Consider the following 20,610-nt stretch of genomic DNA (forward strand, 5'->3'; position numbering starts at 1 on the left):
GCTGCTTTAGTATACTTAAGATTAATTCACCTTAACTGAAAATGATTGTTTCCATAAATCACAGTTTGCTTTTAGGCTTGGACACAGTCTTTATTGATATTTATGCTTGGGGTAGAACAAAATCAATTGTGCACCTAATAAAAAGCTTCCAGTAAAATAAAAGAATGGCATCCTTACACTACCCTAGAATGTAATGAAGAAGAACGTACACTAAGTAATTTCTGAATTTGTGCTATCAACGTGCCAAACATGCAAAACAGGTTAATTTAAATTACAGAGACTACTGAACCGGAGGGAGACTAGAACACTGTGGCAGTAATCATCATTTTTCAAATAGAGGAGAGGCATTTCACACAGGACTCGTTAACTCATCGCTATTGATAGAATATATTAAATTAAAGTTATTAATTCTGTCTAGAGAGGTGATGCAGTGCTTTTATTAGTATTAATTCTAGCCATAGCATTGGTCAAAAGTGCTGGTGTGCCTAAGGGCATTTGTGGTCTGATGTGAGGTCCTTAAACCTTGATAGCAGCATGCACAGTCCTATGTGGGATCCTTAACGTACCACAATAGGAATCATTACTAGGTGGCTAGGTTCATAAACAATGATGAATACATCATTGTGTCATATGCGTCATATGTGTCATATGCCAGGATTGTTTCTTTAAACAGACCAACACTGTGTGCCCAGAAACAATATGTATCATATTATTATTATTATTATTATTATTAATAATAATAATAATAATAATAATATTAATAAACAGGATTTATATAGCGCCAACATATAATGCAGTGCTGTACTTTAAATTGGGGTTGCAAATGAGTACCCTGCTCCACTTACAATCTCTGAACTCTGAACAATCTCTGAACAAGAAGTTACAATCTCTGTGTTTGTAGACAAAATCACAGTCTGTTTTGTCCCCATCACATCTGCCACCATTGTAATGCCTACTAGCAGACCAGGTTTATCATCCTTTACCTATTTCAATGCCATACCTGCATTTTTTTTTTGGGGGGGGCATGTTCCTATGGGTGTACTTGACATCCACAACAATTTTGATGACAATAACATGTTCAGGTGCTTTACAATTAACTAAAAAATTCAGCAGTCATGGAAAAAAGTCACATTTTTACTGCAACGTCTAACTTTTTTATTGCACCTTCAAAAGTTGATTTTTATTTCAGATTTTTAGTCAAAAAGTACATGGTGAAAATCTCAGCATTGTCTTATAATGAAATGTGCTACAAGTTTGTTATTAATCTGCTCTAAAATAGATTGAAACAGTACCACTTAAATGTTTTAAATATAACATGTATATAAATATTTCTTTTACATTTTGTGGAGAAGTTAAGAAGAGGTCACATGGTTAGAGAGCTAGAAAAATGGCTGGAAGGTGGCTGCTTCTGCATCTCTAGTGCCTGCTGGCCAGGTCTTGTTTTTTATTTGTTACGTCCAATTTACCACTATTTAATACACAACAGAGAAAATGCATTGCAAATTATATGTGTTAATAATGATCGGTAACTATGCACTTAGAGCTCATTAAAATCATCTTGCATTATCTATCCAAGACCAGTCTTACAGTAGTAAGAACTTAGTACTAAGGCTGCGTACCCACCTACAATTTTTGTTGCTGGAAGTGATCTCCCTGCTGTTCTCCATTGATATTGTATAGCGGTCGTTCTCTGTCAGCAGTTATTGGATCCTTCAGGATAGATCCATGAATGTCATTGGGTGACTGCTGTACACATGTCAGATTCTCGCTTGAGACAAGTCCAACCATTCAGGCAAGAATCTCACGTTTGTACATAACATTATTGGTGACCATTACGGCACTCTTGTTGTCATCAGTACAATAATGTATGATATTTCCCTGAAAATCTGCTTGTGATGTACTGTGCACTTCAACATAGAGCGTAGGGTACAACTTTAGATACCTATGGGCACAGGGCCTAGGGCAGGAAACTTAGCATGCACATTTATCATGTTTAATGGTAGTGTTTCTGAACCACCAATGACTGAATGTGCCCTGATAGGTGGCTGCATGTACATCTACACCTATACCTCTAACTATCATACAAAATCTGCACCAATACCCAATTAACCTGCCAGTAATGATTTTCAATTCAGATTGAGTGACAACACTTCTGCATTGCTATTGAATTCACTGATATTGAATTCAGAGTTGACATTGCTACTTCAACCATAATGGGAAAAAAGGTAGGAAAGAGGGCTATCAGCATTGTCACTACTAAATTACAAGTCTATAGCTTCTTCATCAACAGCTGGCCACACCTAACATGGCCCAATCTCATGATCTCCCATGCTGTGTCTGAGAATAAGGGGGTTGTGAGGCCAAGTTTGGCCCAATTGGGGGAGTTTTTTGTAGTCTGTACATCACATAGAGCTGCATTTGGGAGCTGCAAACACATTGTAACACAGGAGCCTTTGAGTAACCACACTAGTTTTCTCATATGTGCAGAGTGAATATAATTTTTGTTACAAAAGTTAGGCAGTAATGTTCACAAGAGTAATAAAATGTTCTCTATGAATCTGTGCCAGACAACAATTTGTGTTCTTTTCTGTATAAAAATTATTTCATTCATGTTATGTTTTTCCTACCTTTGGCTTACTGTGTGGCTTGAGTCTTGGCTATTCGTTACAAAATCATAACCTGCCCACGTGTCAGTTCTGTTCAGAAGGAGATGTTGGCAGCCATCAGGACTTTTTAGACAAACGCTTGCCACTGCTGAGCCTTTATTTGTGTTCTGCATGATCAATTTTTCTTCTGTTGCATCTCTTCACTGATAGTGTGGAACTAGTACAACAAAGAGCTGTCCATCTGTACAGCACAACACTTTTACAGGTAAATAAAAGCACTCCGAATGTAACCAACGGAAGCTGGGTCTAATGGATTACATTTATGCCAAGACCACAACTCTTACAATGGCATATCCTCTAGATACCACCTACAGTGCAAAGAGATGAGGCATACAATTTATGGTACGAGATGCCTGTGCTTTTGAAAAGAACATTGTTCCCAATGTGTGATCTTGTGTGTGATCTAAATGGAGTTAAAATAGGTATTTCTGCAATTTCTATAATTTCTTCATACAGCATGGCTATGGTAAATCTCAGTGGCCTTGCAGTAGCCCTTATGACCTGAGCTGTATACATACGCTGCCTCTCTGTAAAATAAGTGACCTTTGGCCACTTGTATAGTAAATCTGATCTGAACCTTAGATTTGTGAGCTGAAACAGTTCTGCCTACATGATATATATATATATATATATATATATATATATATATATATTGGTATTAAAATGATAATTTATCAGTATAAATAGTATTAAAAAGATATGAATAAACTGAAAAAATACTTTGACCCCACTTGCAAAAATATAGGCTTACTGTTTTGTATTTGGTGTTGCTTTTAGATTGCCCCTATTAGATTGCACATCTTTAATAAACCTGTAGGTTGAGTTTACTTTATGTAAGGATAGAGAAAAGCTGTTAAAAACTAAGGTCCTTAAGAACTAGGAAAAGTCACCAGGGTATAACCTAGACTCTGCGGCTGTAATTTAACAATATGTTGCTGATCATGGCAAAGATTTAGCTCCATAGTCCTTTAAGGAAACAAAACAAAGATATGTGTTTCTTAATATGAAGGAAGTCTTGTGACTCTTCCCAACTGCTGCAGACTTTATCATTTTTTTATAAACTGCTGGGGTGATTGTACACAATTTGTACATTTTATAACTAGGTGCCATCTATCTTTTCCTCCTGTCCCAGCACTGGCTCACAATTACTCTATGGTGAATAAAGTCTAGAGGTGTAACAAGTTAAACAAAATGGAGGAGCGAGTGTTAACACTCCACACAATAGTTTTAAAACAAAGCATTTGCTCAATCAATATGCTGTGTTATTGAACATGCCTTATGACAGGGGTGTGAAACTCTGGCCCGGGGGCCAAATCTGGTCCACAATGTCCTTTATTTGGCCCCCAAAGAAATCATGAATATGAACTGCACCTATCCTGCCGCTGCATTGAAATAGCGCTGCTACTACAATTCCCGACATCACGCTATAGACCATTTAGACTATAGACCAGCGGGCTCTCTGCCTATGTGTGGCCCCGCATTGTACTGTTTTATAGCCTCAAATAATGCTGGGAATTTTAGTAGTGATGGTATTTCAATGAAGAGGGAGTTCTAGCCGCAGGCCACTCAATAAGATTTAGCTGCGCATTGACGGCGTCTGGCATTTCCAGCACTCCCCCTCAGCTGTACCTTTCCTTGCTACTCCAAGGCATGGACTTGAATGGCTGGATTTTCATAGAAGAATATTGGTGACTTTGTCTATGACACCCCTGCCTGATGGGGATGCTGTGGGAAATCATCTTAAACTGTTGTCTATTTGGTGATAAAATGCCACCCTTATAGAGAACTTCAAAGATCATTGGTGTCATGCAGCTCACCCTTACACAATGCTTTTGCCCCAGAACAATGCAGGCATCATCAAATATTAGGTCAACCAGCTACAGATAACTAACCCCTAGGAGTGTTCTTTCTTCTTCAAGTTGAGGGCAGTCCAGGAGGACTGATTTATTGAAGATACTGCAACTTTTCACATTATTGCTCCCCTATCCAATGGAGTTTTTTGTACTTCCCATTGGGGTGTAGTAAGGGGAAGGCAGTCCCAGAGAGAGCACAGAATACAGAAATGGAAAATCATATTTTAAACAATACAGTAATAATTAAACATTTCAAGAATTTCTTGTTTGTGCTGAATCAGCCTCTTACAATTATGATATTTTCATGAGCAGTATATAATTTGCTTAGGTATTATAATCCATGAAATTGATTGCAACTTGTCTAAAATAGCCTGGAGCGTGTAGCATACAATGTGCTCAGAATGTACAAATTATTTTTTACCCGCTGGCCCCATAACTATAATGCAAACAGCTATGGTAATTGTTTCCTCTGTATGTCCAGGTATAAGCTAGCCATGTTTTTTTTTTATAAATAGGGGAAAGTACGCCTGAGAACTGATGGAGAGATGAATGAACAGAATTTCCCAAGAGAGTTTTCCAACTTTGACAAAGCGGATTCTGAAATCTCTCATCTTTATTCATATAAAGGGAATATACACTGTTTGCCTTGTTATAATATATGATCCTTTTTTCGTCTTGGTGTTTTGTCTGTGTACTCTTTCTTGCAGAGCCAAACTATATAATTAAAAGTAAAGGAAATGACTCTGCTGAATTATGCTTCTAGTCCAGAATTTCGGCATTGCACTTCTAGAGACCATTTATCACATTAATCACTGCAGCTTCCATACTTTCACACTGTGCTAAAATATCTAATAAAGATGACACACTGCCTTCTTATAAATTCTCCTCCAATGACAGCACTATGACATGCTTTAATTTTTGGTGCTAGGAAAACAAATGAGGTGACCTCTGTGCAATCTCTACTAAGTATTACAGGTCGGTAATCATTTATGTAGCGGGGGAAGTGAAAATGAATTTCAATAACAAGCAAAAACCCTAAATCATTTTAATTTCCTTGCTAATACACAAGACAGAAATTAGAATATATGACATATATAGCAGACAGATAAAACCGTAACCAAGGGTAGTATTTCCAAGCTGGAAGCGATGAGGATATAGCAATTAAATATCATTTTTCTAACATATAATTGGATAAGCATCATTTTAAAAAATACTGTTTTAAAAAATGTGTCTGCTTATCTTGTACTGTATTATTTGAAACCTATGATATCTTTCCAAGTGTAGGATCTAGTAAGTGACAGCTCACACTAATTATCACAGCACTGCTACCAGCAGGGACAAAGTTCTATTTCTCCCAAGGAAAACAACTTCAAGAAAAGTCCAAGTTTCTTTCCTATGGGAAACCAAACTAAGGATAGTGTCTGAACCTCCTGAGTATTTCGATGCCTTTTATTTGATGAACCAGCAATTCTGATTAGCAATTGTGTTTGTTTTTATTTAATAGCAAACTATTTATGATGACTGCAGGCCATATTAGGCTAGAACAGTACAATTTAAATTACTGTAGACTAGTACTTTCTGCTATGTGTGTCTATTTTTTCATAAATTCAGTTTTTTTTAATTGCATCTTCAAATGCATTTTTTTCATATTGATGAATATTGCATCTTCCTATTCACATGTATATAATGCTTTCACAGAGATATCATGTGTTAAAAGCAGCTAGGAGATCAGGTAGTGCAAATGCAGCACTATATTGCCAGACATCATACCTTCACACCTACAGCCATGGGCCTGATTTATAAAAGCTCTCCAAGAACAGGATAGACATATTAGCCTGGGAGAACCTATGATACCTATGATACAGCACACTCTATAACTGATTTGTCCCAGGACTGAAAACATTTGCCAACTAATAGCAAACGATTTTTAATAAATTCATTCCAGGTTTGCTGAATCATCCAGGTCCTCTCTTGATAGGCTATCTACAATCTCGAAGAGCTTTCCTAAATGAGGTCCTATAAATTGATGGACACCTAATCTTCACTCCTCTATGACACAAAGTTTGCAGATACCTTAAAAAACTATTAAGTGTAGTAGTTATTAGTGAGGAATAATATTAAGGTAGGATTTGCCATAACACACCACAATAACATACTGTCTTCTCATGGCACAGTTACCTCTGTAAGTGGCACAGCTTTTCTCCAGCATTGTGGTGTTCTTAACTCCTGGTAATAACGCCACTCCTGTCACTGTCATGTTATCTTCCCTTTTTTCCTTTTTCTGGTTCTTCCATCTTTCGCAGATACACTTGTGCATGTTGGAATTATATTATCTGGGTACTTAGATTCATTCCCATTTACTGTACATGTGTCACAGTAATCAATAAAAATGCAGGTAAATAAAATAGTTGATTTTATTTTAATCAGTTGTTAGGGGAAGATCCTTTTCTCTTGGTATGACTTGGTATGACACAAAACCAGGTCCACAAAGTATTTTGGTGTAGAGTAATTTAGGCTGGGTACACACGTGCAATATTTGTCCTTGGAAAGGATCTTTCACTATCCTTTACGACTGCACGATGCATGAACGAGTGCTGTACATACAGCACCGTTCTGTTCTTTGCAGAGAGAAGGGAGGAGAACAACGGAGCGGCACCCTGCTGCGCTCTCCCCCCTTTGCTTCCATTAGGATAGTTTGTCGTCCATCGTCCATGGATCCGCCAGGACGGTCGTTCGGACGATGGATGACTGGTGCTGTACACAAGCCAGATTTTCAGCCGATATCTGAGCCGATTATCAAACGAGAACAATTGCACGTGTGTACGTAGCCTTAAACCTTGCATTTTTTAAAAAAAGTTTCAGATTTATTAACGAAATTGCTTCTGTTGCTGTCCATAACTCCATTGGGATGCATGTGCAAGTGGTATGAAGTGAGGGTGGCAGTTATCTCCAGGAAGGGAAGTCAGAGACAGTAATAAAACCTGATTAAGGTTCTAACCCAGGCATGGGCAAACTATGGCCCGCGGGCCGTATGCAGCCCAAAACAGTTGTTTCTCTGGTCCTTTGGGTGTTCTGCTGCTCTGGGTGCTGCCACCCCGAGCAGGGTCAGGAGAAGTACCCCGCTGGGGGGTGCACCAGCCAGAGCCCCGGAACACGTCCCCCGTTGGTATCCCGGGTCGTGGAGGTGGGCAGGCTGTGTCCCTGCACACAACCTGCCCACTCCCTCATCAAAGGCTCAGATCTGCTATGGAAGAGTGGTCAGGGTTATGCTATCATGACGTCATGTTCAATGGTGTCATGATGGCATAACCCCGCCCACTCTCCCATCGGCCCGGCCCCTCTTTCAAATTTTATATTTTGGCCCCTGACTGAAAAAGTTTGCCCACCCCTGTTCTAAGCCTTACTTATATTACAGAAAAAATGTATCAGAGCTGTGAGTTATTTTACATCACTTCCTTTATAGGAAATTATTCTAAATTAAAAGAGGAAAAAGACCACAACACAACTATGATAGGTTCTAGGTTCTAACTCAGGCTAGGTTCTAACCCAGGCATGGGCAAACTACGGCCCGCGGGCCGTATGCGGCCCAATACGGTTGTTTCTCTGGCCCTTTGGGTGTTCCGTGGCTCTGGGTGGTGCCACCCCGAGCAGGGTCAGGAGAAGTACCCCGCTGCGGGGTGCACCAGCCAGAGCCCCGGAACACGTCCCCCGTTTATACCTGGGTCACACCACTAGGCACTGTGTCCTTGTGTAGAACTAACTCTTGCGATCTGAGACATTATAAAGTTTGTTACACACTTTACATTAGCATGTAGCACCATCTACTGGTGGCCAACAATAATTCAGAAAGGATCATTTAAGAGCACGTGACCTATCATAAGAAACCCATAAGTACCAAATATGTTAACCTGCCATAGGTTTATACTTGAACCAATAGTTTTCATGTTACTTCAAGTAAAATTAGGTACCTAATTTTTTTATTATGATTGATTTATATTCAAATATATACTGTATATAATATAGGGATGTTATTACACAAACAGGCTAGTTCATTATTCCTAAAACTAAAACTCCCCCCCCCCTCCCAACCATATAAAAGCAGCATCACATATACAAAAGAAAATCTCATTCTAGTAGATTGTTAAGGTTAAATTGCAGAGCTTCCAACATATTACCATTCTAACAAAAATGAAAAATAGCTTTGGCTTTAGACATTTGTTAATCAGTTTTAAAATAAAGGTCCTTTTTCCAATCTGCTAATTGCAATTTATTTATTCATTCATATAGTCCTCCATATTTAGGATATATGCAGAAAATCAATCATTCATTAAATCTGATTGCTGACTTGCATGACATTTATCTGCATGCAAATACTGAAGAAAATCAGGCATCAGTCAGCGATTCCCCTGATTGTACCATTCCTCTGAAGTATCCTGTTTCTCATTCTTCCACATCCAAGTAAGTTAGAGGGAAAGCTGAAGAACAAACTTCAGTGCTTAAAATCTTGAGTACTCTGAGAATGAAAGTATTTTTTTTTTTATCATGACAGTAATGTGGCCTTTCTTTTGGGTTAACATTCTCCTCTGATTACCTTTTTATCTCTGAATCTATTAATCTTTGCAGAGCAATGAATTCATACTGACTGTAAAACAATGTATCTCATCTAGGAAATAAACATCTGCAATCTACATTCATGTTTTTTTCCTTCAAAGAAAAATCAAAATACCCGAATCAGAATAGATTTGTAACATTTCAAAAGGAGAGTCAAATGCCCAGTGGCAAAGCAAAATCAATCTGAAAAGTCTTAGAGAGTTGCATTCCACAGTGACAAATGTATTACAAAGCCAGCACAAAAAACATATTATTATCATAATTACATAGCATGTATTGTGGCTACAAACATCAAAGAAATGATTTTGTTGAGGCAAAAATCTGACCTCCATTCAGCTTATTTTTCATTCATTATAGTTGTCTGTAGGATAATTTGATGCGCAAAGAATCATTTTGGTGTAAATGCTTTCAGTGCCATACTGACATTCATGGATCAAATGGAACTGCATTGATTTGAGGGTCAAATGTGTTTACCTTTTAAGCTTATTGGCTGTTTAACCATTCTATATCTTATTTTAAGTAAATCTTAATTTTAAAAGTAAACTTTAATACAGGGTGTACCATAGACACAGGATTCCCAGATCATTCTGGAAAAGAACACAGTAAGAGCTGTTTAGAGCAGTCAGAGCAGGATGGGTGGGAGACTCCGAATTCTTGACAGATTAAACTCTTTGTGTTTTTTCATTGTCTATGTACATGGGGTGGTCAGTTTTATTTTGTAGTTGTATCAGTTGTATTTTCTGGCTGTGCTTTACTGATTATTAATAATAACTTGTATCTATTAAGCTCCAACATATTACACAGCGCCAAAGCGATATAAATATCTGTCTCTCAAATAGGCTCACAATCTAATCTCCCTACCATAGTCATACATCCTTAACACAGTCCAAGGATTTTCCACTTTTCTTGGGTGGAAGCCAACTAACCTAAGTGCATGTTTTTGCGATTAGGGAGGAAACGGGGGAGTAACCAAAGGAAACCAATGCAAACATGGGGAGAACATACAAACTCCTTGCAGATAGTGTTCTGTCTAAGATATGACCTAGTGCTGACCACGGATCCAACCATAGTCATTTCTACCATGCCTGCCAACTCAGAATATTCCAGTAGGTACATGTGTAATAGTGACAACTGTCAAGGCTTGGAGAGATGAACTTTAAAAAAATCACAAATTGTTGCCTCTCCATAATAGGATGTGAATATATTTCACATCAAATGGACAGGGGCACTGGTGGGGATTATGGAACAATGAAAATCATAATTTGACGTGTCTTAATATGTTAATATAGCTGCAAATTTATGACGATTTGGTTTCTCTCACTAAGCTTGGCAGTTTGATTTGCATAAAAAAAATATTATTGTTTTTCAGTGTATGTTATGTTCCTGAGTTTATTGCATTGTTAGTTTATGTTGTGACAAATACCTAGTCCATTACATACCACTGTAAGATATTTTATTAACTGCTACATTATTTATTAAGCATTAAATTGCCCTGCAGCACCACAAATATATATATAATATGTACTTGCAAGAACACCCCATTAAAAATAATGATAAACAATTCTTACCTTGTCATTATTTGCTATTAGCTTTACTGTTAAAGGTTAATGAATTATGCCAAAGTAATTACCAGATTTAATGCATTGCAAAATGTGAATAGTGAATCATCTCCATTTTTCCAGAGAACTAATGTATTGAAGTTAGCATTTCAAATTCTAATCTTCCAAATCATTTTACAGGGTATTTCAAATTCAGTTTTCTAATAGAAACATTTATAGTCGTGGAGTGCTTAAGTACCTTGACTCATGCTAAGAGGTTTAGTAGAATGCACGAGAAAGTTCATTATTTTTAATTAGTGTAATTGCTAATGTTGCATTAAGAGTTTGGGTAGTGGAAGTAATTACAGTAAGTGTATTAGATGTGAGTATTGGCATTCATCTTGTGACATTATTAAAATTTCAGAGATAAAAATATCCCTGGTGGTTTGCAGGCACTACATTGTTTACCAAAGGATGAGGAATTAATCATAGCGTCAATGCCCACCAAGCAGGCAAGGAATAATTATATTTTAGCAGGATTGTGTTATCTAGGGAATGTCTTGGAAGGTGTTATTCTATGATGGCTCACAGTGTGTATTTGTCTGCCATGATTAATAGAAGGAGAAAACCAGAATGATGACAGTGGGCACTTCATACTTTGCATACAGTAATATGGAAGGTAAAAAACTAATTCCAAACTTTTACCTGTTTGGTAAAGGCGTAACTAAAGTCCGTGCATGACTGGGAACTTAATTTTTAAGTTTTGTCTTAATGCACAAGCATGCACAGTGTGTCTGGGAAATGATATGTATGCACATGCATAGGAAGTTCCTGAGTAACTGGTAAATAGGTTTATTAGACCACACTGAAAATAAGATTTTAAATAGCCCTATAACTTTTTATTAAAAACTTAAAGGAGTCCCTCCTCTTTTTGCTGTCAAAGATTTGAGTTGATGTAACTACTTCTTCATTAATACTTCTGGAGTGTATGATTCTGACAAAGTTTCGCTTCTCATTTTATTGCAGGGCAGTCTAGGCAAATTTTAGGGATACCCACTATATTGGAATTAGCCTGACCAGTTCTTTTATCTTATAGATACATGTGAAACTATATGATATAATGATGTTACGGTTTCTTGTTTCATTTCCATCAGTCACAGAAAAACATATAAAGAAAAAAATAGTTTTGTCAGTGAATAAATCTAAAAACAAAAATGCAATTTAGTGCAGATTACCAATAGTGGATGCATTCATTTTTATTTTTCAGGCTAGGAACATGTTCAGCAAGTAAAATACAGGCTGATCATTTCAGAAACGCAGTGTCCTCACCACTTCCTGTGAACTTAACAAATGCCATAATGTTATTTCAATTTTTAAACCTAATATTATTCCATCCTACTAGTGCTAGCTTACTAGTATCCATCATGTTATGGAGATGAACAGTGACAGGCATGTCTGAAGTCCAGTCTTTGAGACAACTATGGTTCCTATCATGGAAGAGAAAAGGTGTATAAGTGACTAGATAAGGTGTATAAGTGACTAGACAGGAAGTGTATGTTTGTAGCATTACCAGGTAAAAATAAGGGAAGCCTGAGGATAAAAAGGAAAACACGGACACCTCGTCTGATAAGCTGCAATATATATTGCAATGCATATGTTGATTTTGCGATTAGATACCCCTAAAGAGCATTTCTAGACCGACCTTCATTTTAACTTGAATCTGAAAACCAGGATTACATGGACTAAATAGGATAGAAGAGGTTTTACAGACCCGTGGTATTCAAGTAAATAATGTATTTTCCCTGTTAGTAGGACACTACTGCTCTTAGTGGAATATTTGTTTAGAAAACACGGCAATCTGTTTTTCGAAATATATTATCTGATGCTAGTGTCATTGTAGTGCTACTTGAAGCAATAAAAATCACACATGAGCTGCATAGATTGAAAAGTGATGGAAGTCATCCTAAACTGTTTGGATCTTTACATTCTTGAATGACAGAAATAGGAGGGTGAGTAAACATATCAGACACCATACATCATATGGTTTCCTAATAAATAGCAAATTAATGTGTTCTGCAGCTAACCGAACATTAGCAGAATTTTTATTGTTCAGTTTCACGTTTACTACGACCATGGAGAGATGAATTAGCTGATTTGCTGGTGACTAACAATAATCATTCCTTTTCGGTTTTATGTTTGACTGCTTCTGTGCTCAGCGATTCCATAAAAGTTGAGTGTTATTGCCTATTTTCTACAGTAATGTCTTTCTCTTTTAGAATGCTGCAAACAGATGTACAGTCCCAGAAGACTCTTCTCTACAAACCACACATCATCAGTACCATGAAACCATCCGCGACTCACAGCTGACTTCATGCACTTGCCCTTTGTATGCTTGTAAATGGGAAGGTCACTTGGAGGTCGTTATTGCTCATTTGACACAAGCGCATACAATTAACATACTGCATGGAACAGAAATTGTCTTTCTGGCTACTGACATGCACCTTCCTGCACCTGTAGACTGGATCATCGCACATTCGTGTTTGGGTCACCACTTTTTACTTGTGCTTAGAAAACAGGAAAAATATCAAGGACACCCACAGTTCTTTGCTACAATGATGTTGATCGGTACGCCAGCACAGGCTGAGAATTTCAACTATAAACTGGAGCTGAACAGGAACCGTAGAAGACTGACATGGGAATCCAGCCCTCGGTCAGTCTTAGACTGTGTTGACTCTGTAATTACTGATGGAGATTGCCTTGTGCTCAATGCCTCAATGGCTCAGCTATTTGCTGATAATGGAAGTCTAGCTATTGGAATAGCAATATCTGCAAGTAAACTTTGTGCTGCTCAACCCGAAATGTGATATTAAGGACATTGATCTATGGCAATTCAAACCTTTGGGCTTTTTAACCTTCTTGGGCTTTCTAGAGCTTGTACATATGAGAAAACACATTCAGGCATAAATGTACAATTGACATTTATTTTAAATGTGTTTAGGTTCTAGTTTCTGTGACAACTTTTTGACTTAACTCATAAAGATCTAATGGCATAAATAAAATGTCAGTAGGATATAATGTGCAGAGATTTGTATGTTTACATGTATAGTTATATGTTCATATATATATATATATATAAATATATATATATGTTTATCTTTATTTATTTCTACCAATCGGTAGTGTTAACATTACCAGATTACACCAATGCTAATAAAACCTTGAAATATCGAAAAGCTAAAGAGCGCTAGATATAAAACATACCTAATATTATTGTTTAAACAAGTCGGGGGTCATTTAAAAAAGCTAAAAATTAGGCTGTTGCAGACAGCAAAGCTGAAGATCTACTTTTTATTTTCACCAACTATAGAACACAAAAATAAATGACTGTAAAGTACATTCTACAGAATGCAATGAAAAGACAATTTTTGTCAAAGCATGACCCATTTTGACTGCAGTTAAATTATATGTGAATCCAAAATTGCTTTAGTTTTTGATAGCAAAAGAAACATTTAAGAAGACTTTTCTGGGCTTTTATTTTTCAGGAAAATGTCCCTGAACTTTTTTTTCACCAAAGACAAAGGAAGTAAGAGATCTCTCTAGTTTTCACCAGAATAGATATACACATTAGAAGACTACGCACAGAACACACAGTTTTAACATTTCCACATTATACAAATCTAGGGAAACAGTTTTAGCTTTGTATATACATTAGTTGTGTACACATATGTACAAAGACTCAGTGCTTTGCTCTATGGTGATATATTGATCACAGTGCTGTGCAACTGCTGCTGCTTTTAACAAAAAGAGATTTTGACTTATAACAACATAAACTGGGGAACTGACCTAATACAAATAGTCAGTCCTATTCACCTTTACTTCTTATTGCCTAAAGTCAATTGTGCTAGAGTAGCACCAAATCTGGATCAGGCAGTATTGCAATCAATAAATAATTTGTATAATTGAATAAAAAAGAAGTGGTTCTATCATATATCAAGCAATAGTGTTTTAGAGTAAAATGGAACAGTGTATAGATTTTTTACATGATAAAATGCCATACTGCCATTTCTTGGCTGTGGAAAACCACTGCTAAACGTAAATGCTTTCAATTTAATTCAATATTTCTGTCACAAAAAGCAGAACATATTTCAGAACATTTTTGAAAGCTCTTCTTTATGCCTGAAAACCAAGCTATTCAACGTGGACGCACATAGTGTGATTATGTATTACATATAATTTTATATAAACAAGATTTATTCCACTGACAATATTATGCACACACAGACACACAGGGTTGTACATTTTTGCAGACTCCAGCTCTAGGTACACAATGGTCTAACCTAAGAATCCCCAGGCTGGGGTGATGACCCTTTTGATGCTGCCTGCAAACTTCCTGGACTAAGTTATTTTTTTACCACCAATGTAATGTAAAGGAAATTTTTCCCAGTGATCTCAGAGGAAATTCTTTCACCATGGGTTCCCTAGGACCTAAAATGTATTTAAATGTTCCTCTGGGGTACAAAAGGTTGAAAAAGGCTGGTTTACCCAATAACCCTTATATTTCCATCAAACTTAAGCCAGCTTTGATGGTCATTGCTATTACCCCAGGTAGGTACATGACGTCTTGCTAGTGCCTCCTTACTGCAAATATCAGCAAGCACTTGCATCATTTATGTCTTCATTTCCAATTAATTGCCATCCCATTCAAGACAGACCAATCTTAGCATTACTTTCAAACCTAGTAAGACTCCACTCCAAAAGGAGAAAATGCTCTTCTCAAGATTATCTTCTCTTTGTTTCTGATTAGGCTAGCCTGACATTTAAGTCAATTTTTCTCAAGAGATCATTGACTAAGCAGAGGTAAGTGTAATCAGAAAGGCAAAGTGCTCGTAAGAAGCATCATGTTTGAAATTCCTTGCTTCCGATGGTAATAAAACATAAATAGTCTCTTTATGAAACTTGGATGATTAACAGTAGCCTGAAGTGGACCCTTTCCGTCCTGAACCACCTAGGACATGTGTAGTCCTCCATGCACTCCTGTGACCCCAACCTGCTATGTCTCATGTAAGATAACTTATGTCAGTCTCTGTAACCAGCCTCTCATTAGCTTAAAAGTTAAAAGGCCATAGTGTATTAATTTCCCACTACCGTTAAATTTATACATGACAGTCAAGGTGACTTTTTAGTAGGTGCCATATTCTTTGTTTTTAGGAGAATATTCTTTAACATTGCCTCGAAAAATTGGACAACTGCTGGTATTAGTTTAGCACATTTTCTCTCTAATTAGATGGTTGGATTGAACAGACGGAAATTTTGAGGCTGCCATTGTTGACCTCTTTGTGAAAATACCAGTTCTCTGACTCGGTATATTGTAAGTTACTGACCTAGAAAAAACATGCAGCTATTAAAATAGTAAAAAAAAAGTCCCAATTTCCATTATTGTCCTAGATAGTGACCCAGAAATGATCAAAGCCTTTGAGTCCACATAACAGCTAGGTGACCAGTTTTTTTTTTTAAGGAGAGCTTCCCATTAGCAGCCTATTTTCTCAGTAGAGGTTTTCATTAAAGCTGTACTCCAGACTGTCCTAAATTGCACGGGTTAAATGCTCATTGGTCTGAGAGAGAAAGGAATACCTACCAATATAGTTGCAGCTCCATGACATGAAATGCAGGACTGCTGGTACTGTACCACATAAGAAAGCACCATCTGCCAGTTTAGTATTAGTATTTTCCTTTAACCTAACTTCCTTATGGAAGGGGTGGGTACATTGCATAGGTACATTTACCAGCAGCCTGTTGTGGGGCTTTAAGTGTTTTCAGTGCACTTTATCTTTTTACTACTTTATTTTTTTTCCAAAGCAGGAGTCGCAATCCTGGTTGGTAAATAACTGCAACTGCACAAAAGACAAGCAAATTTGTTCATTTGCAGCACTGCTTATTTTTAAGGTTTTTTAAATAACCCCAAAAGTCACTAGATATTCTCAACATGATTTTTGTATAGCTGAAGAATTGTATAGTTTGGGAATGAATTAAGGAACTAAAGAAAAAATCATAATTTTCAAAATATTATGTTAGTCCTTAGCAGACACCTCTGGGTGCCATCATATGCTTTCTATTTTTAGTGAAAGCAGCCAGGTGCTTCATCTAATATCCCCATTGCCTCTTAATAGGTGAAACAAATAAAAGATCCCCAGGCCCTCCTGTGTGATACCTCCCCATGCCTCTTGTGTGATAACAATACTGGATTAGGTAGTATTTTAAACTTAAAGTTTGCTTCAAGATTTAAATTAGCTTTTAGAACAGTATAATTAAACCAAATAGTGCAGCCAACATTAGTTTCCCCTTGTTTGCATTTATAGGTTTATTTCTTTCAGCAGCTTAGGTTTCAAATTATTTCAGTTCTGATTGTTAATCAATGTACATGAGTGCTTAGTTTACATAGTATATATTTTTCCTATTATTTATAAACATATGCACTTAACATGGATTTACAGAATAACATATTAATAAATGTATTTCTTGACACTTTGCAAAGTTAGCGGTTCAAGGCATCAAGATCAAAATATTTTTAAGCAAGCCTGTTTACTTATTAAAATACTAAGCAATGCAGAGCATCAGCCGCCTCCACAATATGGATCAATGACAAAACTGCAGAAGTCTGTAAAAGGATCCTTTCATTGGGCAAGATTTCTACTATTTAATAAAAAGCAGAAATTATATCAGAATTACTGCATTAGTCTACCATAAAACAGGTGTCCTATTCATTCTAGTAAATAAAACTTTAAAAAATAAACAACAGCAGGATTAGTGTTTGGTTATTTTATTTAGTCTTTTTTTAAAACAGTATTTTATCTGATCGTATTTTGATTTTATGTATAAATAGTCGCTGTAGTTAATGAAGTGAAGATTCTGCTGAATGCAAACAACAAGCTGTACAGCACCAGGAGATGTCAGCATTCAATAAAGGTGTTAAATCTACCAAGTCTAATGTCTGTTCCCCAGAGATCTCAGTAAAATCTGATACATAGCTGGGCTCTGAATCGGTGCAAATGAAAATATACTGTATATGCCAAAACATCTCCCGAATATTGTATCTAAGACATATTTACATTAGGTTTATTTCAATTATTGGTACCTAATATTTCACTGCAGAGTTAGTTTCCCTGTATATCATGTCTCTGCTTTTTACTGATAACCATTCATCTTCTAACACTATTACATAGCATTTGTCCCAGGCAGCATACCTCCACATGATATGTGTTGGTAATGTCACTAAAAGTCATGACCAATGTATAGCCTGGTTAGCTCCAAGTCATGCTCTGATTGGCTCCATGTCCCTAAAATCTAGGGCTGTAATTGAGCATTGCAAGATCTATAAATAATTATATTCATGTTCAAATCAAGGGGATAAAAGAGTTTTTGATGCAGTCTCACTGTAATCCTGCCATTCTCAATGGACCCTCTGGTTCTATCAAAGGTTGTTATGGGTTTATAGAGTTGTGGGTGATAGTGCCTGCCCGGGATCAACACCTCTTGGCAAAGTCAATAATCATTTTAGGTTTCTGTAAAGATAACATACTAACATCTTAAGGAGCATTTCAAATAAATTAGATTTCCAGGGTAAAAAGGTTTGGAAAGGCTGCTCCAATCATTGTAAGTTTATTTAAAGCAATTCATTGCAAAGAGAAATTACTTTAATAGTAAACACTAACCAGCCAAATTTACATTTCAACTCCAATTAGTTGGGGATGGAAACATGGATGTTTTATCATTTACAACAGCTTTAATCCCAAAGTTTTTGAATTGAAGCATGCAAGACCAACTTTACAAGACTTAATAATTTTCCTAAAAGAAATTGTTGTACACTACCACTGAACTGATGCCTAGCAGTAGCAATTATTCTTGAATGCTCTTACTAAGCTGTTTATTGGCTTTGTGGTTGCTTGAGAACTCAAAGGATTTCAGTCTTTTTTTGCAATACAGATCTAGTTTCTGAAAAATCCTTATACAACTTTTATAATGAAACAAAAAGGCAGGGAAACCTAGAAGGAGAATTTCTTCTTTTCGGTTCTCCCTTCTTAAATGCCTAAAATCCCTTTACCAATTTTCATTTTAAAAGGACTAGTACTTATACAACTAATTAGAGGCCAAGTAGGTAGTATGAATCTGCCATTAATGTTCTTGTTCATTATTTTCTAGTTGTAGGGTGACTGCCACTAAATGTTTATTATGCTCCTGCGTTGTCATCCTGTTACTCTTCCAATAAAGATAACTATCGATAAAGATAAAGTGACTGGTTCATTACACATTATTTCCACCGTTGTAACCATTTAATTTAAAAAAAAATGACTATGTTTGTAATGTATTGTGCCACATACCCCAAATATTTAAATCATTTGTATTTAAAAAAAATAGAGAACTTTTAAAGTAATAAAAGGTAAAACCTACTAAAACTGCATTCCTAAAAACATTATTTTGTACGGTGTACTGTCTTTTTTTTATCCAATTCTCTCAACAACATATGATTGTACAAAACAAATCATTCAACAGGTTCAAGTTGTATTCAGTTCATTAAGTTAAAAAACTCCACCTTTTGTTACCCAACCAATCTGCCTTTCACTATAGAGAAATCTACTTTATGTATGAATAGGCTGGTTATCTGGTAGCGCTGCTTTTTATCTTCTACTCCTAACAACTTAGTTTTTCCTCCATCCCCCTGACCAAGACAGGTTGAGCAGACCAAAAAACAATTATGTATATAATTTCAGGCCTTGTATTGGTATGTATTGTTGTATGTATTGATACCTCAAACAATATTATATCAATAATAAAACAAACTTACAAATAAGGAAAAAAAAATGTATATATAATATGGCAAGTTTCAGTTTGGAGGAGCGCAGACAGCCACAAGAAGGGTTTATACCTTTTGTGAACATATTTAAGATCATAAATCCTTCTACTTACTGTTGGAGTCATTGGCCATAAATTTTATCACATTGGAATAATATTCATCATATCAGGCCGCATGTTTATATTTGCAGTCTCAGAAACATGATCATAGTGCCTACTCCAAAATTTCCTTGTTGTCTTTTCCACACAGAACAATTGGAAATCCATAGGAGCAGATACACAACTGTCTGAATCTCTTTCACATCTGGTTCCAATATTTACCAATAACGTTGTCCACACTTTTTTCCCACACATTTCATTTTTTTCCACAACTTCTTCACAAAAACCTTTCTGTAAGAAGGGATGTTTTCTTTAGAAAGTCTCGCTGATCTATATAATTACACTTGACTCTCAGATATTGATTGCAGGGAATAATCTTTACAGGTTGGATTAAGTTCATTAAGGTCGGCCTAGTTTATAGGTCGGTATTTGCTGCAGTTCCCTATAGAGAAAGATGTCTAGTGTAATACCATCATGTGTATAAAACTTTAGTGGAAGACAGTAGGACAATTTTTATCTTAGGGCACTGTAAATTGTATATCTATTCAAGAAACATAAAAATTGGTCCAAGTTCAAACAAATGCCATATGAAACTACATCCCCTACATACCCATGCCATGACACAACATGGAACAGATACATAGACAAGGTCACACTGAAACTTTTTACTGTTCCCACCCATGTTATGTACAGATTGGCATAAGATGGGGCAAACCGTATCCCTATGTTTTGCACCTAAAAGTGGTGCAAACAGCCAAACAAAAACATCAATCCCCATTATTTCCAAAGGGGACACTACTGTAGTGAGCCTGTGTGTCGAGACCAACCAAGCATCCCGGAGGAATCTGTATGTCATTAATTAGTTGTAATTACCTGCCGTCTACCTCCAGCGTATATGTGTAGTAGTACCGATTCATAATACATACCTTACGATCAAACATATAGTAATCAAAGTGTACCACCTTCACTTGTTACTTTGTCTCTTGTTGCAATCAC

At 36.5% G+C, this 20,610-nt stretch overlaps 1 protein-coding gene across 1 annotated transcript in view; it reads left to right on the plus strand.

Moving 5' to 3' along the window:
• Positions 1-16,725, plus strand: part of SIAH3 (siah E3 ubiquitin protein ligase family member 3) — a 51,228-nt gene extending 34,503 nt beyond the window's left edge. The window contains exon 2 of the mRNA XM_072409987.1: positions 12,945-16,725. Within this exon, the coding sequence (XP_072266088.1) occupies positions 12,945-13,532 (588 nt within the window). The 3' untranslated portion in view covers positions 13,533-16,725. The remainder of the gene's footprint in view (positions 1-12,944) is intronic.
• The last annotated feature ends 3,885 nt before the right edge of the window (positions 16,726-20,610 follow it).

Source organism: Pyxicephalus adspersus, chromosome 1 (assembly GCF_032062135.1).
Source record: "Pyxicephalus adspersus chromosome 1, UCB_Pads_2.0, whole genome shotgun sequence".
In the NCBI taxonomy this organism is placed as follows: Eukaryota; Metazoa; Chordata; class Amphibia; order Anura; family Pyxicephalidae; genus Pyxicephalus; species Pyxicephalus adspersus.